Below are 27,629 nucleotides of genomic sequence, written 5' to 3'. Positions count from 1 at the left end.
CCAGGTTGCGCATGGCAGCAGGAGCCACACCCCCCAGATGAGCTGCTCGCAGCTCCGTCCCACACCCTGCCCTGCCCTGGATGTGCAGCACATGCCCCAGCTTCACTGCCTCCTTCATTGCGGGGGCCTCAATCTGCTCCCCCCCACCCTTAAAAACAAGAAAAAATATAAGGGGGTACAGGAGTTGAAACCTTGAGTCAGAAGGGGTACACGTATTAAAAAAAACATTGAAAACCCCTGATCTATCTGCTCCAGACCCATTGGTGTACAAAATTGGTGTTTCCATTTGCATAACTAACCGGTCATGTATCCACCCTGACGTAACCTAAAACTTTCCAACAGATCTGAAGTAATTGACTTCATGAGTCTTCATTTCAGTTGAGAAGTGTGATATCTCTCTTGAAAGGGCAGCTCAGAGAAATACTATTCAGTAAAGGGAAATAGGAGAATAAGAATATTTATAAATTCTCATTTTACCTCTGTGTGTGTGTGTGTGTGTGTGTGTGTGTGTCTGCACACTAGTTCTTGTTTAGCAAATAGTGAACTCTCTAAATTAGGGGAGTAAAACTCATGTCCCTGTGGGCCAGATGAGTGACCTGGAGCCAGCCCATGGGCCAAATCGGACCAGTGGGCCCATGGTTTTCTTCCCATGCCCATGTTGGTTCCAGTGTCTGAGCTGTTTGTTCTGCCCACTCAAGGATCTGCAATGTGCTGTGGAGTGGCCAGTGCATGCACTGTGTATAGCCAGATTTGAATGGCTGTATAACTTGGATCTCAGAACTGGTGCCACGTAGTACAGATCTCTTGTTATTTTTAGGTTTTAAACCAGGAATTTTCTTCTACTGGGCAGACTACGTAATGTAAGGTTATTTGTATTCTTGTCTGTAGGATTATAACTCCGAGAATTGGAGATATTCTGCAAAAGTTGGCTCCTTTCCTCAAGATGTATGGAGAGTATGTGAAGAACTTCGATAATGCAATGGAATTAGTGAAAACGTGGACTGAACGGTCACCTCTATTTAAATCCATTATTCAGGACATTCAGGTAATGCAGGGGATTATGGAAAAGCTCAAGTAGCATGTGTGCACATGTGTAGTGTGTGCATGTGTGTGTACACAGTATGTATGTATGTTCTGAATTTACGATACTATACTTCCTCTTTAAAACTTTCTTCCAAGACCTTTAGCAGAAGGCATGGCTTCTGTTTTGTCCACTTAATGTTGGGGGTTTTTCTTATATCTACCCTTTGCTCATGTTTTTTTTTTCTTCAGTGAAACATTATTTAGAGCAACTCACAAATGCAAAAGCTTAAGAGGATACATTTCTTTGCCTCTTTTTGAGAGATAAAAATTAAATAACACTTTTTTGTTTTAATTGCACATCACAGCCAACCAACCTGTACATTCCCAAACTTTCATCCTAGATAGCCTGAATGCAGTTTTCTAGAACATCCAGTTTTGGTGCAGATGTTCAGTCCCAAGGGTTGAGCATCTAAAGGTGAAGCTGACAACCATCGGAATGAATTTTTTTTTTTTTCCAAGGGTCTAATTTCATCACTCCACTGCCCTCTATTGATGGTTTAATTTTTTTTGGCTGAGACTTAGCACAGGTAACCTATCCAGTTTACAGAGGTAAAAAAAAAAAATCCTACAGTGCAATACAATTTTAGCAGAATACAGTGGTCCTCAGCAAGCAATTTTTGTGTGTTACTTTTAGTGCTAATATATGAAATGTTTCTAAAATAGCTGCTATTGGTTTTTAAATCATAGATAACTATGCACTGAAAGATAGCATTTCTTATACATGTGTGTATTATTACAGTCTAATTTCAAAGACAACTGTGCCTTGTTCGTATGTACTATCATAATGGCCCCCTCTACAAGTTACAGATATCATGCAGTTCACTGGTTAATTGTCCCAGGGGTCAATCCTGGGGCTGGTTTTGTTTAATATCCTCATCAATGACCTGGAAGATGGTATAGAGTGCACCTTCAGGAAGTTAGCAGAAGTTAACTGCCCGCTCAGTGGGGGCAGTTATTCCCCCCACCCCACCCCCTGCCCCCAAGCTGGGGTGGGGGAAGTAGCAGATACGCTGGAGGGTAGGGCTAGGATTCAGAGAGACCTAGACAAATTGCAGGATTGGACCAAAAGGAATCTCATGAGGCTGAACAAGGACAAGTGCAAAGTCCTGCACTTAGGATAGAACATGCACCAGTACAGGCTGGGGGCTGACTATCTGGTCAGCAGCTCTGCAGAAAAGGACCTGGGGGCTACAGTGGACAATAAGCTGAATATGAGCCAACAGCGTGCCCTTGTTGCCAAGAAGGCTAACAGCATACTTGGTTGCATTAGTAGGTGTGCTGCCAGTAGGTCAAGGAAAGTGACAATTGCCCTCTATTCAGCACTGGTGAGGCTGCATCTGGAGTACTGTGTTCAGCTTTTGGGCACCCCACTATAGAGAAGATGTGGACAAATTGGAGAGAGTCCAGTGGAGGGTGACAAAAATGGTTCAGGGGGTGGGGAACATGATTCATGAGGAAAGACTGAGGGAGCTGGGCTTATTTAGTCTAGAGAAAAGAAGACTGAGGAGGGATTTAATAGCAGTCTTCAACTACCTGAACAGGGGGTTCCAAAGTGGATGCAGCTAGACTGTTCTTAGTGATGGCAGATAACAGAACAAGGAGCAGTGGTCTCAAGTTGCAGCAAGGGAAGTTTAAGTTAGATATTAGGAAGAATTTTCTCACTAGGAGAGTAGTAAAACACTGGAACCGGTTACTCAGAGGGGTGGTGATAGCTCCATCCTTGGAGGTTTTGAAAACCTGGCTAGACAAAGCTTTGGCTGGGATGATCTAGTTGGGGCTGGTCCTGCTTTTCAGCAGGGGGGGGTTGGACTAAATGACCTCCTGAGGTCCTTCCAACCCCAATTTTCTATGATTCTATGAATTTCCTTGAGACCATCTACATGTGCAGAGTAGCAATCACACAATAAAAAGCTCCAACCATCTATAAAGTTTCATAGATGTCATAGCCGTTAGGGCTGGAAGGGACCTCGAAGATCATCAAGTCCAGCCCCCTGCCCCAGGGGCAGGAAGTCAGCTAGGGACAAAGGACCCCAGCAAGATAAGCATCCAAGCATTTCTTCAGTGAGTCCAGAATAGGTACCTGCACCACATCTGGACGGAGTCTATTTCAGGTCTTGGGGGCTTGATCACTAAAGATATTTTTTCTTATGTCCAACCTAAAATGGTCTTGTAGGAGTTTATGACCATAGATTCATAGATTGTAGAGTTGGAAGGGACCCCAATGGATCATCGTGTCCAACCCCCTGCCCTGGCAGGAAAGAGGACAGGTCAGACGACCCCAGCCAGGTGATTGTCAAGCCTCCTCTTGAAGACCTCCAGGTTAGGTGATAGCACCACCTCTCTTGGAAGCCCATTCCAGACTCTGGCCACCCTTATTGTAAAAAATTTCTTCCTAATGTCTAACCTAAATCTACTCTCCACTAGTTTGCACTCATTATTCCTAGTTACTCCCTGGGGCACTCTGGTAAACAGCACATCCCCAATTCCCTGCTGACCTCCCCTGATAAATTTATAGGCAGCTACAAGGTCACCCCTCAGCTGTCTTCTGTATAGGCTGAAGAGATCCAGATCTTTCAACCTCTCCTCGTAGGGTCTTTCACAGAGACCACTAATCATGCAAGTGGCCCTCCTCTGAACCCTCTCCAGATCCTCTGTGTCCTTCTTGAAGTGCGGCACCCAAAACTGGACACAGTACTCCAACTGCGGCCTGACTAATGCTGCATAGAGGGGGAGCATCACCTCCCTCATTGGACCATTGGTACTTGTTTTTCCTTGGGGCGCTCTGGTGAACAGATGTTCTCCCAGATCCTGATATACACCCCTTGTGCACTTACAGGCAGCCACCAGGTCTCCCCTGAGCCTGCGTTTTCCCAGACTGAAGAGTCCCATGGCTCTCAGCCTGTCTTCATAAGGCCTGTTCTCTTGCCCTCTGATCATACGCATGGCTCTCCTCTGGACTCTCTCATGCTTCTCAACATCCTTCTTGAATTGTGGAGCCCAGAATTGGATGCAGTACTCCAGCTGCGGCCTCACCAAGGCCGAGTTACAGTGGGAGGATGATATCCTGAGATTTACTTGAGAAGCATCTATAGATGCAAGCCAGGGTTTTGTTTGCCTTACCAGCTGCAAGATCGCATTGGTGGCTCATGTTCATCTTGCGGTCAATCATGATCCCCAAGTCTTTCAGCAGCGGTGCTAGCAAGCGTAGGCCTCAAAAATGTGTACTAACTTTATAGCTGGTTGCTATTGAACTTTATTTTGCATGAGTAGCAGAGTCTAATGACCGTTATTCTCATGTTAAGCTAATTAGATATTTGAGCACAATAGTTACAAATATTCAAAAATCTAAGGAAAAACATTGTGTTCCTTGATCCTTCTATTTATAGAAATCTTTTTGCTGGATAAAAAGATACACTAGTTCTTGATGCTTCAAGTGCCAACTTATTTATTCTTAAAGCAAATAGAATTGTAATTATTTGAGTCAATAGAGTAGTAGAATCCAGTTCATACCTTTGCAAGTGCTTGTATATGAAATCTACTTTGTAGCCCTTTATAAAATATGATATTCCTGTGTGTTAGACCTGCCAAAGCCTTGTTTTATCACGGGATGAAAAAATATTCTCACCTGCTGAGAGGATGTTAATGTGTTTACAATTCTACAGAAGCAAAAAGTCTGTGGCAGTTTGACATTGCAACATCACATGCTAGAACCAGTACAACGTATACCACGCTATGAGATGCTTCTGAAGGACTACCTAAGGAAATTGCCTCAAGATTCCCTAGACTGGAAAGATGCTGAAAGTAAGTATTTTCTGGATTGTGTGCTGGTTTAATATATAGCAATAAAAGCAGTAATGAAAGGATGCTGTAAAATGTAGATAATCTAGCAAGCACAAGAGGAAGGAATGAAGGAGTGCTGAAAAATTTAGACAATGATTTCTGGTATGAGGGTGTAGGATTCTTTGAAAAGCGATCTGTGGTTCACGCTGATTTCAGGGCTTGCATTTGGACAGTTCATTTCCCCCCCCCCCCCCCGTTTTCTATCTAGGAACACAATGCAATGCATGGACATTCTATTTGTTACCCATGATTCCCCCCCCCCTCCCTCCAATGCACACAATTTTGATTAAATTTGTGTTTTGGTGTAGAAATACATTTTGTTTACCATTTTATACAGAAATGCTTTTGCCAGGAACAAAACCCCTTGGAATTGGGTTCCATATTTTGTTTTTAAGAATACAAGTTTCTGTGAAAAAGTGGGTTCATTTTCAAGTTTTATTTTTCCATGCTTAAATTCTGTAAGAATGGATTGTGACTTGTTAAAATTAAGGAATATTTGCCAGTGAACTTGATCAAATAATTTGAGCTGGTTTCACCGACTACAGAAGTCACAGTGCATGTTTCTGTTTCTTGACTGGAGGAACCATGACACCTAGAATCATGTTTTAGGTAAAAGCTCTCAAATTAATTAAGTTTAAAATTTCAGTCTACAAGTATCTGGAAATAATTGGTTAAATTTGGCCAGTATTCCAGTTTAGTTTTCCTGAATCCATTAGCTCTAACTTCTGTAACTCTAGCGGGCTAAACTGTAATTTACTTTATATTGATAACGAGAGAAGTTTGTGGAGTCTGACTTCCTTAGAAAACTTGTAAGTATGCTTTTCATGGTTTGAGCTAGTGGTTTGAGTATTAACAGCACATAACTATGAAATTTAATTTGTTTGCCATTCTTGTGTCTAGAATCCCTGGAGATTATATCCACAGCAGCAAGTCACTCCAATAGTGCAATTCGAAAGATGGTAGGTGGCTTTTAAGCGTTTTCTTTTTTTTTGTAGCCCTGTGTTCTTAGTACTGTACATTAAGTACCATGTAAATTAAGATGCTCTGTGAATTGAATTTTACCAAATCTGTAGAATACCAATTTTTCTAACAGGTGAATTGGCAAAATTTGGTTTCTCTACTCCAAAGTATAGAGGTCACTATTAGCCTTTTTGGGTGCCTATCGATGTGCTCGTTCATGTTCTGATTAGAATGTCAGAGCAGACAGATTAATCGAGTCTGCTCCCCATTCTAATTAGAACGTCCCAGCGTTGCCTAACCATCACATATATTAAGTACACGAGCTTTTCAAAATGGCTGTGAGGGCACTTTATCTAAACCTCATCAAATGAGCTTTAGATAAAGCATCCTGCAGCTGTTTTGAAATGTGCAGGGGCTTAATACACGTGATGGGTATCCCAGTGGCTCTCTGAGAACCACTCTAATTAAACACCCCCCCCTTCCCCCCTCCCCCCGGTACATGTATAGGCAACCTTTATGATCAGTGATCATGCTAGGCAAAATATGGTCGTGTAATTAAACCTTGGGAATGGAAGTTGGAAAAGTTGGGTTCTGTTCCTAATTTAGATGAACTGTGTGACCTTATGAATGGTTACTTAACCCTTCAGAGCTTGTTTCTGCATCTGTAAAATGAAGATCCTGTTTACAGAGGGATTATGGTATATAATCTATTAAATATTTGTGAGATGTTTTGGAATTTCTGTAAAAAGCTTTAAAAAATACTGGTTATATTAATTTTAGTCTTTTAAAAACATTTTGGGCTCAGGGTTTGAATACTGGTAGCTAAATTGAATGGCTCTGTATTTAAACATAAGGATCTCAATACTCTTATGAGTCAGATAATAATAAACAAAATCAGCTTTTGACACTGATAGGATCCCTTATTCATAAATGCAATTAATTAAAACTGTTTAATTTTGCTTTGGTTGAACAGGAGAATCTAAAAAAGCTGTTGGAGATATACGAGATGTTGGGAGAAGAAGAAGATATAGTCAACCCCTCGAATGAGCTTATCAAAGAAGGACAGATCCTTAAACTAGCTGCTCGTAATACATCAGCCCAAGAGCGATACTTATTCTTAGTAAGTATTGTGCCAGGATTTTCCTTGCTTAACATTGCAGAAAGATTACATATACAATATAGAGAAAAATGTCAAGGATACATTGTTTTGAATAAAATTCAGTTCAGGTCCAATTACACATCTTGCAGGAAATCTTTTATGGTTATAGTTGCTGTCACAGTAGCTATTCATTTCTATTCATAGAATTTCTGTGATGTTAAGAGCCACCCAGGGCATAGGACGAGTGTTTTCCTTCTGTTTTATGAAAAGGAAACACATGCTAAAGAGTCTAAGCTAACATAACACTATTAAACTGTATTAAAATAATGAATTGGCATAAAATTATTCATCTATGCAGACAAGGTTCCTTGGGTGAATTTGATATCTTTTATTAGACCAACCCAAATGGTTGGAGAATAGTTATTAAGCAAGCTTTCGGGTTCAAAAACCCTTCGTCAGGCTAAGGAAGCTTCAGCAGTTGGTGTGTGCTCTTCCTGGATGGAATGAAAAGTAAACAAGCCAGGGGCTATGCTATGCTATGCTATGCAAGCAGTCTAACTGAATATGCATGTATTTTACAAGTCTAGTAACAATAAAGTAGATGTTGACATTCTTACATTACTATCCAAGTAAGTGCTGTATGCATAGAAAAGTAGCATTGCTAGACAATTTATATCATCTCTAAAAATGCTTCTCACTTCCGCCATCGTTTTTGCTCAGTGATTTTTGTTCTGGTTCTTTTCTATGATGCTTTTTAATTCCATTATGAAATGCTTGATGCAGTTCACTCCTTCTAGAACCCCAACATTACAAATTCAAGTCCTGACCTTTGCTGCTTGTTCATGACCCACTGGCTGGCCCATGTTTTTTGGGTAGTGAAATACATAGTTCCTGAGGGGCAGATTTTTTTTCTCACTTGTGTTTTCAGCAAAGGAATAAATGACTATAGCAGAAGTCTTTGAACCAGGCTAGACATGAGATTAAAATGAGGGATGTATATGCTTAGAGAGAGATTCAAATGCGACATATCTACGATACAGATTTCAGCTGACATAAATGTGGCTTAGAACATCAAAGGAATTGTGCAGAATCCTTCACCAGCTGCTGTACCAAGTCCATAATGATTCTTTTTTGCGAGTGGTTTTAAAATGTATTCCAAAGATAAGCAGTCCCCTTTTCGGTATGACTACTGAAGCTCTAAAAAATATTTAAAAGTCCTTAAATCATTTTAATGGGGGAGACTATGCATCTATGAAGTATCATTTAAATAAGCGATAATAATAATTAATAACAAGAAAATTTGTTAAGCATTATGGCTCTAATTTAATGGCTCTAACTCTGGGATGAAGTTTGAGATCTTTTAAAATTTATTTAAAAGCACTACATTTGAAATAAGTCTGCATCCTCTTTGTTATTGGGTCTCATCATTTTTTTTTTCGTTTTGTGGATTTGATTTATTCTTAACATAATTGTGAAGGAACATCAATCTACTTCTGATACAAGACTAAAAATTCCCTCAGAGCTAAAGTAATTTTAATGTAATATAAATTTAAAGTTATACACTATAGAAAAGACCATTTATCCAGTTGTCTTAACCCCATAATTGAACATATTCTCAATATTGAACTGTGATCAGGTTGGCTCAGTTACTTGCACACTCAAATTGTTTTTTTTTCTTGTAAGTAGCTGGTATCATTCGCCTTTTAAGAATATATTGTGCAATGCCTGGTCTTCGTTTGAATTAATGATGTGTCAGTTTTGAGGGGGCTGTTTTTTTGTTTTACAGTTCAACAATATGTTGCTGTACTGTGTCCCCAAATTCAGCTTGGTGGGATCAAAGTTTTCTGTTCGAACAAGAGTTGGCATTGATGGTATGAAGATTATAGAAACTCACAATGAAGAATATCCACACACGTTCCAAGTGTCTGGAAAAGAGCGAACACTGGAGTTGCAAGCCAGGTAAGAGAACCGTATGGTCTAGTTCTAAAGCATTAAAAATTCCAAAATACAGAGACAGAGAAGTACATACCCACACACACAAACCAGGCTGATTGGTCTTGTGAGGTCATAGTTTACTGCTAAATCATTAGTTTATGAAGTAGTCCAGATTGATGAATACCAGCAGCAGTGTAAGAATGTGGCAGGGTGCCCTTGGTGGCTGGCCCCACGCTGGGGCAGTGGCACCTTCGGTTTGCCATTGCTGCTGGTGCAATCACAATCATACAGCTGTGGCCATGAATGACTAGTGTGTCCTGAGACCGGGGTGGGTACCATGGCAGTGAGCGGGGACTGCCCACAGGCGGCTGTGTCAGCAGCAGCAAGCAGGGACTGCCCACAGATGCTGGAGGCTGCATCTACATCAGCGAGTGGGGATTGCCCACGGCCGCTGGTAGCCATGTCTGCATTTGCGAGCGGGGGGGGGGGGGTGTGTGTGGCAATCAGCGACCACTCCCAGAAGCCAGCAGCGGCCAATCTCAGGGGGGGCATGTGCCCCCACTATGCATTGCCTGTGACTGTAACAAAAGCTGTTCATTTCACTTCCTGCCCCCGTCAGCACCTGGAGCAGTTGCCCTATCACCCCACTTTAGTCACAGTACTGCATACCAGTAACTGGAAATGAATAAAAACATAGGCATGGAAGCGAACTCTTGGTCATAGGGTGTATCCCTGTAGCACAAGGTAGTACCCTGCTGAAAAGGGTAGTACCTTCTATGACCAGGTGACCTATCACCTGGACAAGGAAGAAGAGATTGATGTCATATATCTTGACTTCAAAAATGCCTTTGACCTGGTTACCCATAATCACCTCTTAGAGAAACTGGCCAATTGTCGCCTTGGGTCCTCCACGATCCACTGGCTGGAAAACTGGCTCCGGGGTCGGACCCAGAGGGTAGTAATTGATGGAAGTCACTCATCGTGGTGTCCTGTGACCAGTGGGGTCCCCCAGGGCTCTGTCCTTGGACCCATACTGTTCAACATCTTCATTAATGATGTGGACACTGGAGTCAGAAGTGGACTGGCCAAGTTCGCTGATGACACCAAACTTTGGGGGAAAAGCATCCACACCAGAAGACAGGCGGGTGATCCAGGCTGACCTGGACAGGCTCAGCAAGTGGGCGGACGAGAATCTGATGGTGTTCAACGCCGATAAATGCAAGGTTCTCCACCTTGGGAAGAAAAACCCGCAGCATCCTTATAGGCTTAGCAGTGCTATGTTGGCCAACACTATGCAAGAAAGAGACTTGGGGGTCATCGTTGACCACAAGATGAACATGAGTCTGCAGTGCGATGCTGCGGCTAGTAAAGCGACCAAAACGCTGGCTTGCATCCATAGACGCTTCTCAAGCAAGTCCCAGGATGTCATTCTCCCCTTGTACTCGGCCTTAGTGAGGCCGCAGCTGAAGTACTGTGTCCAGTTTTGGGCTCCACAATTCAAAAAGGATGTGGAGAAGCTTGAGAGAGTCCAGAGAAGAGCCACGCGCATGATCAGAGGTCAGGGAAGCAGACCTTACGATGACAGGCTGAGAGCCCTGGGGCTCTTTAGCCTGGAAAAACGCAGGCTCAGGGGTGATCTGATGGCCACCTATAAGTTTATCAGGGGTGACCATCAGTATCTGGGGGAACGTTTGTTCACCAGAGCGCCCCAAGGGATGACGACTAGGTCGAATGGTCATAAACTACTACAAGACCGTTTCAGGCTGGACATAAGGAAGAATTTCTTTACTGTCTGAGCCCCCAAGGTCTGGAACAGCCTGCCACCGGAGGTGGTTCAAGCGCCCACATTGAACACCTTCAAGAGCAAATTGGATGCTTATCTTGCTGGGATCCTATGAACCCAGCTGACTTCCTGCCCTTTGGGCAGGGGGCTGGACTCGAAGATCTTCCGAGGTCCCTTCCAGCCCTAATGTCTATGAAATCTATGAAAGCCTTGGCAGAGCATAAATTAGATCATTCAGAGCTGGTTTGGGTATTTCTATCTGTCATTACACTGTGCTGTGTTGCCATATGCAGAGTCCAGTCCTCTGCTAGCTCAGGCAATCCTGTTATATAAATCCATTCATAACCTTACTGTTTGTCTGAAAGCTAGAGTATGGTTTTGTATTTCTTGTGCTTTATTTCTTGCCCCCATGAGTCCAGTTGGGTGGCTTAGTCCTGCTTTGACAAGCCTGATTTCACTTTGCACCACGTCTGGTCCATTTTTTATCCCTGTGGAATGGCATGGATTAAACAGAGAGATAGTTATCCATGCTTGTTTGAAGTTAGGCAGAAGGCAGAGTAAAGTTGCACCTTATAGACCAGGACTATCCAGCTGGTGCCACGAGAGGTTAATTTGCACAACCCCTTTCCCCCCCACACAAAGGATGTGTGAAACAGCTATGTGTTGTTTCAGTTTCGGATTCAGCCATTTCGGGGGACAGTGATTCATTTTGGTGTTTCAGATCACTGTTCCATTTTGATTTGGCCAAACCTGTTTCAGAGTTTTTTGACGCTGTTTTGGTGCTGATTCGGAAATTTGGATTGGCTAGGGAGAGGCAGGCACAGCTGGGTGGCTGAAGGTTCTCCCGCGGCTCATCTGGATGTGCCTGTCACTCCTTGGGCAGGGGGAGCTGTGGGAGAAGCCCCCATAGCTGCCCTGCTCCGCCCCAGTCTCCCAGCACTTTTTTTTTTTAAGGCCGCGCTCATTGGCTGCAGCAGCGGTGATCAGGGCCTCTAGGAGGCTGGGGTGGGGAGGGGAAGGGCTCTGCCATGAGTCCTCAGAGGCCCTGATCGTCACTGCTACAGATGGTGAGTGTGGGGCTTTGAAAAAAAAAAGTGCTGGGAGGCTGGGGCTGGGCAGGGCAGCCATGGGGGCTTCTCCCACGGCTCCTTCAGCTGTGTCTGCCTTTGCCCCAGTGCAGGGAGCCACAGGAGAAGCCCCCATGGCTGCCCTGCCCAGCCCCATCCCCTGCCCGGCCCCAGGCTCCTGGCACTTTAAAAGGAGGGCTGTGGGGCTGTGCCAGACTCCTCCCAGGGGGTGCAGGCCTCCGGATCTGCTTTTGGGATGACAGCAGGCTGCCGTCCCTCCCCAGAGCATTGGGATTGGAAGGGACCTCAGGGAGAGATTGTAGACGCAGGTCAGCTACAGATGTCAATATCAGGGCAGTCCTTCCCCCACCCCTCTTCCCCCTTCCTCTTAGTTTCTGTTTCTCTGCAAGGTCCGAAACTATGAAATTTTCCAAAACATCGCCGAAACAGTTTGGATGGTTTCACTTTGTTTCAGAGATGTTTTGGAGCCTTCTGTTTTGTTTCAGTGTTTCAGGCACCAAAACGGGCTGAAACACCTCTGAAACAAAACGGCTGCTGAAATTTCGCACAGTCCTACCCACACGCCTCTCCCACCCCACCTTGGCTGCCACACATTTAACCTTCCAGCCATGGCTCTTGGCTGCACCAGACTCCCCCTCCCTCCTCTGGCTTCTAGCTCCTGCACCTGCCCAAGTCTGGATGATTTCTTGTTCCACTATTTTGAGTTCAAGTTGTTTTTTTAAAGGACGTTAGCCAGAGAAGCTAAAGTGTTCTAAGAGCCACAGGCTTGGTTGTCTTTTTGGAACTGATGTCATATCTGTGTTTGTTCATTCTTTCATGTGAGGATTACCCCATCTGTCCCGTATACACAGCAGAAAGGCCCTGTAAGCAGGTGGTGATGTAAATGATGTTGGTAGAGGACTGGAGAGACTATGGAGTTTTATCTTGTCATCTGGATTATCTTTCATAACCCCTGTGGGTCTCAGTGGATTAACTGTTATTTTTTTGTTTTCTACCCATCTTTGCCTCTCTCAGCACTGCCCCTTCCTTTTTCCTTCCCTCTTCCCTATCCTTTTTATTCAACTCACTGCTTTCTATATAGAAGATCTGCTCCTTGCAGTCCGTTCATAACATCTGATTAAGCTGTTCCTTACAAAAGTGTATGCCTCTCTGATTTAGTCAGTCTATAAGGTACAACTTTACCCTGCCTTTTGCAAGGATTAAACAGGCACTGAGAATGAAACTAGCAATTGTAATTCCTGGTAATAGCATGCTTCCAAGTACCATAGAAAAATTGTGGTTTGTAGGGTTTTTTTGTTTGGTTGTGTCTTGTAGATAAATTAGGGCTTTATCTGCTTACCATTATGGAAAAATCCTGTAGATTTGAATAGTGCAGTCATCAGTCTTGAAGCCAGAACTAAGCTACTTTTAAGTGCACAATTTTGAGCTTTGCTGGATTCTTAAATAGGCTGGGACCATTATACCTCTTAGATTCTGTAGTAAATTATTCCTCCATTCATTAGCCACCACAAACTAATGTTTCTTGAACTAGTTTTGAATTAATATGCCTCTTTTATTTATTTTTTTTCAGTTCTGCACAGGATAAGGAAGAATGGATAAAGGTGAACAAATCTACATTCTTAACTTTAATTCTTTCAATGGTTTTCTCTTTGAGCCTGTGCCTGTGGTATTTAATATGAAAAGAAGATAATTTGTGATCTAATCAATTGTTGATCACAGTTCCTATTTTGCCTCCTTTTGTTAATGAGCAGTTTCATTTTGGAGAACCTGTTAAGTAGTATTTGTGAGATGCTTATCTATTGCATTTACAGGCTCTTCAGAATACCATAGAAGCTTTTCAGCAGAGGAACGAAACCTTCAGAAATGCTATTGCAAAAGAATATGAGGACATGCCCGCTGAAGTTTCTGTAAGTTGGGTTACTTTACTTTGTAATGCCAGTGCCTGCTTTGTCCATTTTTGATTGCACATGGTGCATTACAGGAGGTTGGCAGAAGCTGTATGTTCAGAGTTAGGATTGTAGCAGTGGAATTACAAAGTGATCGTTTTGCTGGTCAACCGTTTCCGTTCATGATGCCAAACCATGCCCTAAGAACAATCCCATTCTTTCTTGAATGAATGTTGGAGTGCCTTTTTTTGCAATGGTTTCTGTTTTTGACTGCTTTCTTTGTTAGTTATTGCTTTCTCAGATTTCAAAATGTAGCTTGAACATTTCCTTTCCAGAGGAAGAGAATAATTATTTTCTCTACTAAAAATACTGAACAATTGGCCTTTTTTTTCCCCCTTTCAGAATGCTGAGCTTGGGAAGAGAGCGCCAAGATGGATCAGAGACAATGAAGTAACAATGTGCATGAAATGCAAGGAGTCCTTCAATGCACTGACAAGGAGAAGGCATCATTGTCGAGCATGTGGCCATGTAAGTGCAAAACCAGATCTGCTAGCTAGTAACCAGAGATCTAGAACAGATATGAACCAGCACATTAAGTCCTCATTTGGTGACTGAGTCTTGTGCAACAGATCTTGGCAATTAACCTTTGGTTTGTTGGTAGAAGGCATATTAGAACAGGAGTCTTTCACTGACCAAGTCAGCAAGAACTGTGCTAAGTTTCTTGGAAATTGTTCTTAGCAAAATTTCTTTTCTTACGAGAGATGCAAAATGCCTCAATTATCAGTCCAGAGCATACCAGCTTATTTGCTTTATGTCTGACTAGAAATAAAAGTAATAGAGCAAAACTAAATCACCAGGTTCTTTCTCCACTAGATGGGGATGCAAGCCCTGACTTTAAACTCTACTATACTGGTTACTGTGTGCATGCATGCATGTGTGTTTGTCTGTCTGTGTATGTAGAGGTGGGGGGAGAGGGAAAGAGAGAGAAAGAGAGGTGGTGTGGTGCACAAGCATGTATGCGATAACCATGACTGAAATACTTCATTCACAGCTTTCCTTTTATGCTTTGTGCTGCACTTCAGGCATAGTGCCAGCCACACAGATCTGATGACAAATTCTTCCATTGGTTTTTGGAATCCTTTCTCTTGTCTTCAAGTGCCCACTTGAATTAACAAAGATAAAGCCTTTTCTTTCTGAAATGAATAGCAATTCAAGAGATTTTCAATGATAGTTAATAACGCTAGAGGTACCAGTTAAAGCTCAAGTGATTTAGATGGGCATGGGGAGGAGACTAAGCATACAGTGACTTTTTTTTTTTCTTGATGTACATGGAGTGTTTCCATTTATACACAAGTCCAGTCGACTCTTTTTGAGGAAGTTAACTATTGTTACTTTCTTGAATTTTCATGCTGGGTTTTTTCTCCAAGCAGTATTTCCTGTTGGAAATACTTTTTTCAGTCAAAAGCCTTTCTTGCTTGCATTTTAGATTTCAGCTTTCTTGTTTTATTTTATTTAAAACAAAAAGGTATTATCTTTCTAAAAGAAAAAAATAATGAGGATGCAGCATGAAATTAGCTCAGTGTTTCTTCTCTATTTTTCAGCTAGCTATGTATGAATCTGTACATTTAGGTTTGTTAACTAATCACTTTTAAAGGATAACTCTAAGATGAGCAAGAATGATTTTTGTTTTACAAAAAATAGTGTTGTTTTATAGTTCTTGGTAGAGAGAAATAACCATGTTAGCCTGAAATAAGGGAGAAGTCAGGGTAGAGATATACCATACAGACTAACTGAATCTAAGATGTGTAAGCTTTCTTAGTTTTTAGTGTATAGTGAACTACGTTGTAAGCATGCCTCTTGTGCTTCTTCTAAAGCAGGGGGACTTATACTTTCAAACTCTCTCTTTAATGCTGACCTAATACACAGTTTAAAGTCCTGATGGGCTTTGGTGACTAAGCATAAGTTGTTTATTTTTCTTTGGCAATCCCTCGCAGTCAAGGATGATTGTCTTCCATATTATCTTATTTGGGGGTCCACAGATGGCTGATGAGGCCAATTTGCAATCAGTAGACTCTGTTGCAACTCACATTGGTGACATGTAGGGGATGCATGTGGGTGCATGTGCACCCCCTGAGATCAGCTGTGCACCCCCTGGAACTGCCAGCCGTGAAACTGGAAGTGCTGGTGGAAGTGCATTTCTGGTTTTGCTGCTGGCTAGGGGATCAGCTGCTGGGCTCCACGCCCGCCCCCCCCCCCCCCCCGTCGGTGATCTGGTGCCCCCCCCCAGACTCAGGAGGCACCAGTCACCCATGGCAACTCAGGCACTTATTTTCATGCACAGTGGATGGCTCTGGATTCTTGATTCGGTCTGCAGCATGGTGTTTATGCCACTCTGCTTCTCTGTACCCTGTTGTAAGGTTTTAAAGTACTGAGTTCTTTACAGCAGACTCTTTCTCCACTTGGGGTGGTCCTGGGCAGTCGCCCACGAACTGATGTTGATGCTGCATTTTTTTCAAGTTGGCCTTGAGAACGTCCTTGAAGCATTTTCCTGGCCCTCCTCTTGACTATGATTTGACTGAACTGGGAGAATAAAACTTGCTTTGGGAGTCTGGAGTCAGATATCCAGATGATATGGCCAGCCCAGTGAAGTTGATGTTGATGATTATCACCTCAAAGCTCATGGTGTTTGCTAGCAAACGGATGCTAATGCTGGTGTGTCTATTTTTCCACTGGATCTGAAGGATTTTTCAGGCAGCATTGATGATAATTATCCAATGACTTGAGGTTTCTCCTGTATGTCGTTCACATTTCAACCCCATACAGTAAGGTGGAGATCACAACTGCATGATAAATCATGAGCTTGATTTCAGATCTGATATCATGATCTTCAAACACCCATTTCCTCAGGTGTCTGAAGGCTGCACTTGCACATCTGAGGTGATGTTGGATTTCTTTGTCAATGCCAGCCTTCTCTGAGAGATGGCTTCTGAGGTATGGGAAATATTCAGTGTTCTCCAGAATCTCACTGTGAACCTGAATTACCACAGCTGGGGACTGTTCACTAAGAGCTTGTTGATGGAGGACCTTAGCCTTCTGAATGTTAAGCGTCAGTCCCATTTTCTTGTGTGCTCGGTAAAGACTTTGATGATTGCCTGAAGGTCTGCTTCCAATTGATCACACACTACAGCATCATTAGTGTACTGGAGGTTGATAATTAAACTTGGGGTGGTCTTGGTTTTGGCTTGAAGTTGGTGAGATTAAAAAATGTATCATCCATTCAGTAGTTTAGCTCCACTCCAGTGGGAATCACAGTAAGGAATATTGAGAAGAGTGTTAAAGCAATGATGCAGCCTTGCTTCACTCCCATCTTAACTTCAAATGTATCTGTGATAGATCCATTATTGAGAACCACTGCTTGTATACCATCATGGCAAAGAATGGTAAGGAATTTCAGTGGGCATCTGTACTTCAGAAGGATTCTCCACAGCACTTCTTGGTTGACAGAGTCAAAGGCTTTTGTGAGGTCAAAGAAGGCCATATAGAGAAGTTTATTGTTCCTGGCATTTTCCTTGTAGCTGGCAAGCAGCAAAGATCATGTCAGGCATGTCTCTTCATACCCTAAACCCACACTGAGATTCTGGGAGGAGCTCTTCAGCAAGTGGAAGGAGATGATTCAGGAGAGTTCTTCCGGTGATTTTTCCTGCGGTGGACAGCAAGGTGATCCCTCTCTAATTTCCACAGTCAGACTTGTCTCTTTTCTTGAAGATTGTCACAATCGTGGCATCCCTGAGGTAATTTGGGATTTCCTCCTCATTCCAAATCCTTAAGACCAGGGCATGGAGCTGTGATGTGAGCTCCTCCTCCCCCTGCTTGAAGATTTTGGCAGGGATTCCATTAGCTCCAGATGCCCTGTCATTATTCATCTGTTTAATGGCTTTCCTCACCTTGTCAAGGGTTGGAGAGATTCTGAGATCATCTCTGACTGGGTGTTGTTGGGTGGAATTGAGAACACTCTCATCAACAACAGAATCTTGATTGATAAGGTCTTCAAAATGCTCCTCCCAATGGGCATTGAGGGCTCCCCTTTCCTTGATTGGGTCTCCTCTATCCTTAGGTCTCAAGGGGGTTGGTCCTTGAGTGCTTGGACCGTACAAGGCTTTGTCTTCCCACCATCTGTTCTTTATATCGTGGGTCCTTCTTTGGACCTCTGACTTGGCTTGTTGCAGATCCAATTTCCTTTACATGGTGCTGATGTTGTTCTGCCAAGCACAAAAGACCTTGTGCTTGTGGTTCATCAACTCTTGGATCTTCCTGTCATTCTCCTTGAACCAGGCTTGGTGTTTCTCGGCAGGGAATCCAAGTGTCTCTTCACAGGCATTGATGATGGTGGACTTGAAGGCATCCCAAGCACTACCAATATTCTCCCATTGCTGTTGATTGGAATTTGCCAGTTTTTTTGAGTGCTGGTGGAAAAGGTCTTGCTTGATTGGGTCCTGGAGTCTTTCAACACTGATCTTCCATCAGCATTACTTCTGGTGCAGCTGTTGTTTGGGAGCCAATGGTTCTTGACAGAACGGGCCCTTGATCCAATGGCAAGGAGGCCAAGAAAATTGGAGAGCTTGTTCCACTGTAGTCTTCATCTGCCTTTGCAGCTGTTGAGATTCTTATGTTTTCTTCTGTCTGCTGTGCCATTGAGGACTTGTAGACTCACAGCTGGGGGCTGAGCTGGCTTATTATAGTGGCAGTGTATACTCAGTATATCACAGCACCATCAAAGGATATATTTGGCTTTTCAGGAGGGAAAGCTTTGCAATCTGCTGTCCCCACCACATCCTGGTGGTGCTGCCACTGCTTGGTCTGCAACTGCTTAGTCATCAGAATTAACCCCGCTTATTTCACAGCTAACCTTCCCTGAAGGTAATTCCTCTATATACCACCTGTGGACGCACTTGGTAACAGTACAGTTCTGCCACTAGTAAGCACAAGTGTAAGCATGTTGTTTGAGCACCCATCCTGAATTGAGGCTTACATTACAAAATAATTAAAATTAACCTATTAACATTTTGCTCAAGCCAGCAACTAGAATAAGAAACAGTGAAATATAATAGAAAATAATACAATCCCAGGTAGAGAGAGATACCCGAGTTAGTTCTAAATGAGCTAGCTGAGGTCCCAGAAACAATACTGCTACAACAGTGCAGCTCTCTGCCTGTTCTTTATAGTGAGTCAAACAAAGTGGAGTCCTGTGCTAACACACTTTTGCAATTTCTGGGACCCTAGCTAACTCATGCAGCTCAGATTGCTGCACAATGCTATATTGTACCTTGTAGTCGTACCTGCTTAATTTTGTTTGCTTAATCTCTCTCTCATCCCCTCCCTTCCCTTAAGGTGGTTTGCTGGAAATGTTCGGATTATAAAGCTCATCTTGAATATGACAGCAATAAATTGAACAAAGTTTGTAAAGACTGCTATCATATTATAACCGGTTGCACAGACAGCGAAGAAAAGAAGAAGAGAGGCATCTTGGAGGTATAAGTGTAGGCATATTTTAAAAGGCCATATTTTGCTAAATGCAGAAAGAATAGCTTGGGTTCTCATTGGCTGTAGAGTCCTAGGGGCCCAATATGATTGTGTTCTTTACCAGCTCCACAGCAAGCAACACTCAGGTGTGGAGCAAGGTGACTCAATCAGATTGCACATGCTAAGGGTTGGCAACCCATGGCCCACAGGCCAGATTCAGTCTGCAGAGCTGTGTCTTTGGCAGCATTTGGTGGTGGGGGCTCTACTCCTGACCCACCACAGTCAGGTACCTGGGGTTTCAGCAAAGGGGAGCTCTGCTGTTGCCATGCCAGTCGGATACTTGGGGCTTCAGCAGGTATGGGTGCTTTCCTTGCAGCAAGCCACAACCAGGTGGCAGGAAGAAGGGGGTGGGGGAGAGGTACCAGGTCCTGGTACCCACCTGCCTCAGACCCAAGCTGTGGTATATGCAAATCAGTTAAGCGTATCCTAGTTGGCTGCAGTGATATTTGGAGAAAGCTAATCTTTCCCTTTGATTTCAATAGCATATGCAACTTTACGTTTTTAAATCTACTATTACTATTATTATTATTATCATTATTATTGTTGTTGTTGTTATTTTGGACGTCTCTGCAAATCTTTACAGTACGTTGCTTAATCTTTTAACATTCCTGGCCAAAATGGAAAGAATTTCAAATATTTCTGATGATATTAAGAAGGTGTATATAAGAAAATACACGTAACAATACTTCATTTTAGTTCTAAATCTGTCTAGAGTAGCAAAAATGTATTATTCTGGTATAGATTTTTTGGGGGTTAAACATCAGGAGAAATTAACAGCAGAAGTTAATATTGATTGGGAAAAATTATTTAAAAAATTCTGATACACATGATGGTGATTTGTAGAATTTGTAGATTCAGTTTGTAGCAAGTTTCACAGCATAGTTGCACTCTATTCACCAATGCATATTGGAGGGGCTACATTAAACAATACAGGCCTATCAGCAGTTTCAAAACCACTACCAGTAGAACCTCCTACCCCTTCCAAAATTCTGCCTAAGTTGCAGGGTAAGTTCAGTATCTCAAACCATCAAGAATATATATGAGTAGACGTGAAGAGTATATATGGGTAGATATGAGGTACTGTGATCATTTGGTGATAACGTTTGCAATATTATCACTTTTCTTGCATTCATCCCAATTCATGTCAATAAAATCTTAATTCCAAAAATCAGTCATGTTCTTCCTATGATAGGTTCCAAGTATGACTGCTGAATCCCAGTAATAAATCAGTCTATCAAGTCGTCTTTTTATTTAATCTCCCTTTTTTAATTCTGGGTAGTTCCAAGAAAAATTCTTGCATTCATACATTATCTTTGGAAATGCACTTCTGTTGGATGCTTTTATGAAGATTTTACTGCCAACATAGAAGAGTAATCATGAAGGGCTGTTACTAGCACTTAGATAACATTGTGATAGGCACAAAGTTAGATTAAGTGTGTGTTTCAGATACTAAAATATACAGCAAATTTGTTATTTGAGCAGAAGGAAATTCAGGTGTGCAGGGTGATTCTGTTAGCCATACTCTAAAAATGTTGAGAAAGAAAGAACTAAGTTTCTTTCTTGCTCCAGAGGAACTGTATTTTTAATTCTTCATAAACCCAATCATAAGACTTTACAGTACTCAGTTTTTAATTGTATCAGCATTTGGAACAAACAAATGTAAAAGATGGTGTTGTATTTTAATTTTTGTGTTGTGTTCTCTACAACATCTTACATTTTTGTTAAGGGAAATTTTCCTTCTTACACTGTGAACTGTCTCCTTAGATTGAATCAGCTGAGGTCTCTGGAAACAGTGTCATATGTAGTTTTCTTCAGTACATGGAAAAATCAAAGCCTTGGCAGAAAGCATGGTGTGTTATTCCTAAACATGAAGCTCTTGTGCTGTACATGTATGGAGCTCCACAGGTATGTAAAGAAACAGAAGGAGAGGGAAACAGAAAAAAAATCATTTTTTCCCTGTATTGAACAACTAGCAGTGGAAACATGTTGCCTTTTTTTTAGTTTGTGCCACCATAAAAAATAAGGTTCCTTGACTCCCACAGTGTCCCAGGCTTTCTCACTGGGACTTGTGCTAACCCATGCCTCTTTGTGGAGCCTGGGATGGGCTCCAGCGTGGAGGCATGGGAGACTGGGAGTTCCTCAGTTCCTGTTGAGGAACTGAGGAAGTCGGGGAAAGTCAAGTAACTGGAGAACTGGGGGGGGGTGGGGAAGGTGGATCTCTGACCAGTCAAGGAATCTTTTTTCCAACAAAAAATCCTATTGTGATCAAGGTTTATTTCTTTTTTTTTCTAGGATGTTAAAGCTCTGGCTACGATTCCTCTACTAGGCTATACAGTAGATGACACCCCCAGAAGTGCTGACCTCCCGCATAGCTTCAAACTGACCCAGTCCAAGTCTGTGCACAGCTTTGCTGCAGACAGTGAGGAACTGAAACAGAAATGGTTGAAAGTTATCAATCTAGCTGTCAAAGGTGAGACACCAAAATGCCAGAACGAACTGCAGTTGAGCTTAGAAGAGCAGCCAGAATCTTCTAAAAAATCTGAATGCTGAAGCTTGAGAATCCATGGTAAAAGATTCCAGTCAAATACTTGCTAACCTGTCTTTTTTCAAACAAAAGAAGCAAACTCTCTTAATGACCACACACATCTTAGCACTTTATTTTGGGGGAAAATGCTGATCATTTTAGGGACCTTTTTCTTATATTTAAGTTCTATTAATAAAGTTAATGTACAGACCCATTTCGGAATTTTTAAAAAAATGTGAATGCCAATAAAAAAAACACACAACAATCTACTAACTTTAGTGTACTACTTGTTTTTCACAATGCATTTCTCTTTTGAATAAATTGATTGCCATTGGGTTAAAGTTTGCTTCTTTCCTAAAGAATGCAAATATTTGAAACATCTTTCTTATATGCTAGGATTCACAGCAGTATAAAAGATATACCTCCACATCGCCAAAATAGATCTGTAATGAAAAATATACAGGGACAATTTGGTGTATTGTATTTAGTTTATAGAACTACATACACTGAGCTGTACATATATTGAATTCATTTTTTTTGTTTTTTAAAAAAACACATTGCTTTTACAGGTATATTGGCTTTTAAGGATTCAGTTTATTATGAAAATAATCTAATTGTTTTCAAGCTATAAATTTATTGCTAAATTATGACAAAATAAGTACAATATATTGGTAAATATATATGTACAGTATTAGAACAAATTGTACTATACTTGATTTTTTGCTTTGACTTCATGACATTAGGTTCATATTAGTCCATAATTTATTTAAAATAAAGCATGTTTCCTCTTTAAAGTTAAGGAAAAAGTTCTAAATTTTAAAAAAGAATTCTGTTTAGTGATTTGTTTTAAGTAGCTTACAATTAATTATCTTAATATTTTTATACATTTAAAAACTAGTACCAGTAACTTAAATGGCATGTAAAGGATTTCTGAATTCTAGTTGTGTTTAAAAGAGTAGTCCTTTTTTCTTTAGTATCCTGTATCTGCTACCTTTTTGAAGGTGTGATACTATGTTGCTAAAATATGGGATTGTGCTTCAGCAAGTAACCTGTTGATCCCAAAGGTCTTTGGAGATCATCTATTTTTTGCGTTTATGCTTATTGGAACAAAAGGATATGTTATAACACCTTTAAACTTTCACAAATGAAAACAGCAATATTACAACAGTTAGTTATAACAACTATCTACAAAGATTATTGTGCATCATGTAAGGCGGAACCTGCTTGCATTAATTCTTATAAGAAGTTTGATTCTATAAATCTTGACATGCATGAGTATTCCTTGCTCAGATGGACTTCAGTAGGATCCTTCATGCAGTTGTAAGGATGTGTATGTCAGCTTTTAAATACTAAGTCTACAATGAACCCCAATTTCTAGAAGTTGTTTTTTTTTATGTGGGGGTCAAATGGCTCCATCTTAAGAAGGTTCCCCTGTAGGTTTTTGGATAGAAAAGAAAAACAGTGCATGTGCTGTGATTGGCTCTCAGACTATTGACATCAAGATTACATTTTTGCTACTTGAATTATCAAAGTAGGGGACTTACCCAACTTAAATGATCCATTTCTGACTAAAAAAATTCTTCTAAAATTTTTATTTTCTAAAAAACAGCAGTTGTCCCAAGCCACTAAGCTTAGATTTGGATCCACTTTTCTCCAAACTTGGGGATGGAGCTAGAGTTTTGATTGGGGCCCATCTTTACATGAGAAGTCAAGAATTTATTTATTTTTTTAAATAGTTACTATAATGCAAATTGTATTCCCTATGTGACATTAAGTCAGATATTACCTTTATTTAGCATTAAGAATGAAAGATTATCTCCTGATCCCCTGTGCATTCCAGATGAGTCTTTATTGCCCAGTGCACAGAAAAGGCAGGGTAAGTAAAAGACAGAATATAATAATCTGTACTAACATACTCCTGTGCAACTTAATTGATGTTACTGGCACAGATTTTGCTTTCTGTGGCACTAGTGTAAAATCTTGTGCAAACCTCTGACTAGTGGATTACTCTAGGTTTTATACCAAAAGGACCAGAATCTGATTTCCTAAAGTTGCCCTGGTGCATGTTGTGCAGAATTTCTCCCTTAGTATTCATTGTAGTTGGGCTGTTCTGTGTGCAGTCCTATTTGTTGTAGTTTTAGGGAAATATCTAATGTGCAATTTTTGCTTCAAATACCTTGGAAGTGTAAAGAAATTCTTCTACCATTTGTAGTAAAAATGATAGGCCCATTTATGTCCAGATTCATGCTGGTATTCAGAAACGGAGCTCCACGTGGAACTCCTCATCCTGCCCAGAAAGTTTTGAACAATGGAGTCACTTTCACAGTAGTATTATTATGGTTCTACAGGCAGTACTCTGGCCTGGGATCATTCAGGTTAGGGATGGGGAAACGTGTAGGCTGAACTCTGTCTGGGGCTGTATTATATTTTTCCATAGCCATTAGACATCTCCTTCTAAAAAGGAGTATCAGAGATGGCACCTGGTTTTGGAGCCTTGTCAGTGCACCTTGCTTGAGGCACCATTGCTCATGTAGAATTCATGCCTAGGGGCCTAGTGGGGGGAGGGGGGAACTCCACCAAGAATGAGCTGGACCAAAAATAATAAGATATAGCACTTATACAGCGCTTTAGGCTTGCTTTTTTTTTTGTTTTAAAGCACTTCCCAAATATTAGCACAAACATCCATTTGAAGCACTGAAGTGGGCACTGTGATCCCTGTTATACAGGTAAGGAAAACTAAGGAGCAGAGGGGTTAGTGTCTGCTTTTCTTTCCAAGGGATACTAAGCTGCTTGCAGCTCAATATGTGCAGCTGCTTTATTTGAACCGAGTCAAGCCTCAATGGCTTTACTCGCTCATCTAGGAAATTGGAAAAAAAAGCCAGAATGAAAGTGCGGGTGGTCAGAGACTTAAGCCCTTGCTCGCTTTGAATTGTTACGGTTGTATAAATCTGTAGTGTTAAGTTTTTGACCTAAAAATTTATTCAACTTTTTTATAGTAAACAGCTTGTGGAGATCTATTCCCTTCTAGTGAGACAGCATGCAATAAGTTACTCTGAATTCCAGGCATTGTGTAATGGCTGTGTGCATCTTGCAGTAAACGTATGTGCCAAATTACTTAACGTTTTCTTTTTCCTGGTGTCTTGCAAGGACAAAATACATAAATATAGCAAAAGAATTGATCTTTGACATATCTACATCAGCTGATATGTTTAAAGTCTAGCCTCTTGACTCTGACAGGAGTACTTGTATATTTAAATGCCCCAAATCCACAGGAAAAAGCAAGCCTTGAGAAGAGAGAACATTCTCTTCCCCTTGGAGCAGAATATGGAAAATATTAGATGACTGTAAAGTGTGTGTGTGAGAGAGAGAGAGAATGTAGCACCTTTGGAACTCAAAGTGCATTACAAATCATTAAGGTTCTTGTAAAATAAGGAATTATTTCTTCCTTTTATTTAAATATGGAAGAGGAGGCACAAACTGTGTATGTATTGTAAAATGGGTACCAGACAAAGATTCAATGGGGAACTTAAGTAGAGTGGATCAAGTATTTTTGAAACCTGATGAGATGGGGTGGAGGGAGGGAGAGTTGACATTTTTTCAAAATCCCTTTTTTTTTTAAGGACCACCTATAGACTTTGTACAGTAAATGTCAGATTTCTAATTTCCAGGGGAAAATAAACTAAACGGGGAATTTCAGAAAAAAATAATGTTAATGTGTTTTATTTGATCAGCTCTAGTTGTAGAGATTCCTTCTCATTGTGGAAAGTTTTTAAAAAATTATTCTATATAGAAATAATTCTCAGCAATAAGAAAGACCCACTTCCAAGAAAAAGTTCAGAAGAGATTGTGAGTTTGTTAATTGGCATTCCTCTATTAGAGGTGATCAAGCTGTGATGATTTACACTGCTCCAATATTTGTCCTATATTATGTACAGTTCTTTGCATGAAAACCAGGTTCTCTCAGTCTTTAGGCACATTGCTGCTCCTGCCAGTTCTTTGGAGTCATAGAGCCACATCTGACTTCAAATTGATTTTCTGGGGGTTTAATAAAGCCCATAATCCTTAATTTGTGATAATGAACTAATCCTGAAATGACTGGTTTAATGTAGGTGAGACTAAGCAGCCAGAAGTCCCTGAGAACAAATAATACAAGAATGGAGAAGGGAAATAACAAATGTATGAGTAATATTGCCTACGTTAAAAAAAAAAATAAATTGGTGAAATGTGTGAGTCCAGGTTTGTAGTTATTATGTGTGATAAGGTAAAAATGAACTGTAAGAAAAAAATTCTTGTGATTTTTATTTCCAATTCTTGCCCATATTGACATACAGAAGTTAATGTAAATGATACTGATCCTTGAGTCTGTAATGAGACTTAATCTGCCAGTCATATTGCTGCTTCAGTTTTTGCCCTTTCATATAACATGGTCACTTAATGAATATATACATATATAGAGAGAGAGACCATTATAACTAACAGGCAGGACCAATCTAATTCAGACGGCATTTTACACTGTGATGAAGTAAAAATACAGGTAATATATATTGACAATGTTGGTCATGTCTTAAGTGTAAAAATCAACACAAGTGGATCTACTTGCATGCCATGTTTATGGTTTCTGATTGATTTATAAAATAAGCTAAAATCCAGTAACAGAGTCAATATGCCTCCTGTACTGCCTCTTCATTGAACTATTCCTGAACTTTTATTCAGGACATTTCCTTCTTTTTCCCCTTACCTAGCAATACTTAAATGAGTGTAAACTTGCTTTTGTTCTTTAAAAACATTTAAGCAGGTGATTTCCAGGTATAAAATAAGTATTCAGTCAATTTGTAATATTAGCCCACTTCAGTTTGTAGTTTTTCCTTCTAGACCCTTGAAAACATTTTAAAAAAAGGCGGGGGGTAAACTGCAACTAAAGTTTTGTTTTGTATGCAGAGATGCCATATTTATGTTAATGAAGGCAGGCAAGTGTGTCGAATGTGGATGGCCGCTGTATTTTACATACCTCTATTATGAGCACTACAGCCAATAAAAGTTAAAATATTTACTTTCTTGAGAACTTGATTGGCCCTAGTATGTAATGTCAACTCTACATGCATTGCATTAGGATCTCCCTTAATCATGGAAGCATTGATTGCAGTTTGATTTAGAGGGAGGGGAAATGTTTTGGTTTGTATAAATACTAATCTTTTGAAGAGGTGTGAATTGTTCTTGTTTTGCATTGAATTGCAGAATGTTAAAAAGAGGCAAAATTTAAAGTTGTGCAAATCTAAGTGGTAATTTTTTTGGTTAAGAAATATATGAATGTAAAATATTTGCAGATACTGTATATATTTTCTGTAACATATGTATATTTGGTCATAAAGGTGGGAGTTGGATTATTGTAAAATTAAGCACTTTAATTCCTGTTCAATACTTATAATTTGTATCCTGTAAAATAAAAGCATCATTAAAAAATACTGCTGACTGATATTGTCTGTCCATGATTTATTTGTTATGCTGACAAATTATGTAATACATCATTAAGCTTGACTGTGGGGAACAAAGGCTCATCTGTGTGAGAGAGTTGCACCAGTTTAGCTTGAATGAAGGTATAGTTTTAAGTAAAAGGCAGGGTAGATTTATATCATATAGACTAACTAAAGTGTGTGTGTGTGTGTGTGTGTGTGTGTGTGTGTGTGTGTGTGTGTGTGTGTGTCAAAAGTGCATGAGGCTCCCATCCACACATCATAGAATTAGGTTGAGATAAAAGCTGCTTTAAAAAGTCATTGGAGATCTCTTCTATTTTTTCTGTTTTGGGGTGGACTATAGGGTCAGCACCCCATAGTTCTGCTCTATTCATTAAAAT

The 27,629-nt window shown here is 40.8% G+C and overlaps 1 protein-coding gene across 4 annotated transcripts in view; it reads left to right on the top strand.

The window, feature by feature from the left end:
* The window catches only part of FGD4 (FYVE, RhoGEF and PH domain containing 4), a 192,398-nt gene extending 165,145 nt beyond the window's left edge, over positions 1 to 27,253 (top strand). For 3 of the 4 annotated variants that reach the window (XM_014608905.3, XM_006276345.4, XM_019489430.2), the window contains 12 exons: positions 889 to 1,045; positions 4,746 to 4,884; positions 5,824 to 5,882; positions 6,857 to 7,003; positions 8,769 to 8,941; positions 13,359 to 13,389; positions 13,600 to 13,695; positions 14,077 to 14,202; positions 19,063 to 19,203; positions 21,019 to 21,159; positions 21,547 to 21,724; positions 23,575 to 27,253. In XM_014608905.3, coding sequence (XP_014464391.2) covers positions 889 to 1,045; positions 4,746 to 4,884; positions 5,824 to 5,882; positions 6,857 to 7,003; positions 8,769 to 8,941; positions 13,359 to 13,389; positions 13,600 to 13,695; positions 14,077 to 14,202; positions 19,063 to 19,203; positions 21,019 to 21,159; positions 21,547 to 21,724; positions 23,575 to 23,774 — 1,588 coding nt within the window. In that variant the 3' untranslated portion in view covers positions 23,775 to 27,253. The remainder of the gene's footprint in view (positions 1 to 888; positions 1,046 to 4,745; positions 4,885 to 5,823; positions 5,883 to 6,856; positions 7,004 to 8,768; positions 8,942 to 13,358; positions 13,390 to 13,599; positions 13,696 to 14,076; positions 14,203 to 19,062; positions 19,204 to 21,018; positions 21,160 to 21,546; positions 21,725 to 23,574) is intronic. The other variant, XM_019489428.2, reaches the window with a different exon arrangement.
* Positions 27,254 to 27,629: the final 376 nt, after the last annotated feature.

The sequence above is a fragment of the Alligator mississippiensis genome, chromosome 4 (assembly GCF_030867095.1).
Source record: "Alligator mississippiensis isolate rAllMis1 chromosome 4, rAllMis1, whole genome shotgun sequence".
NCBI lineage: Eukaryota > Metazoa > Chordata > Crocodylia > Alligatoridae > Alligator > Alligator mississippiensis.
Note: the sequence above shows the minus strand (reverse complement) of the source record. Positions and strands in the feature narration are given on the sequence as shown.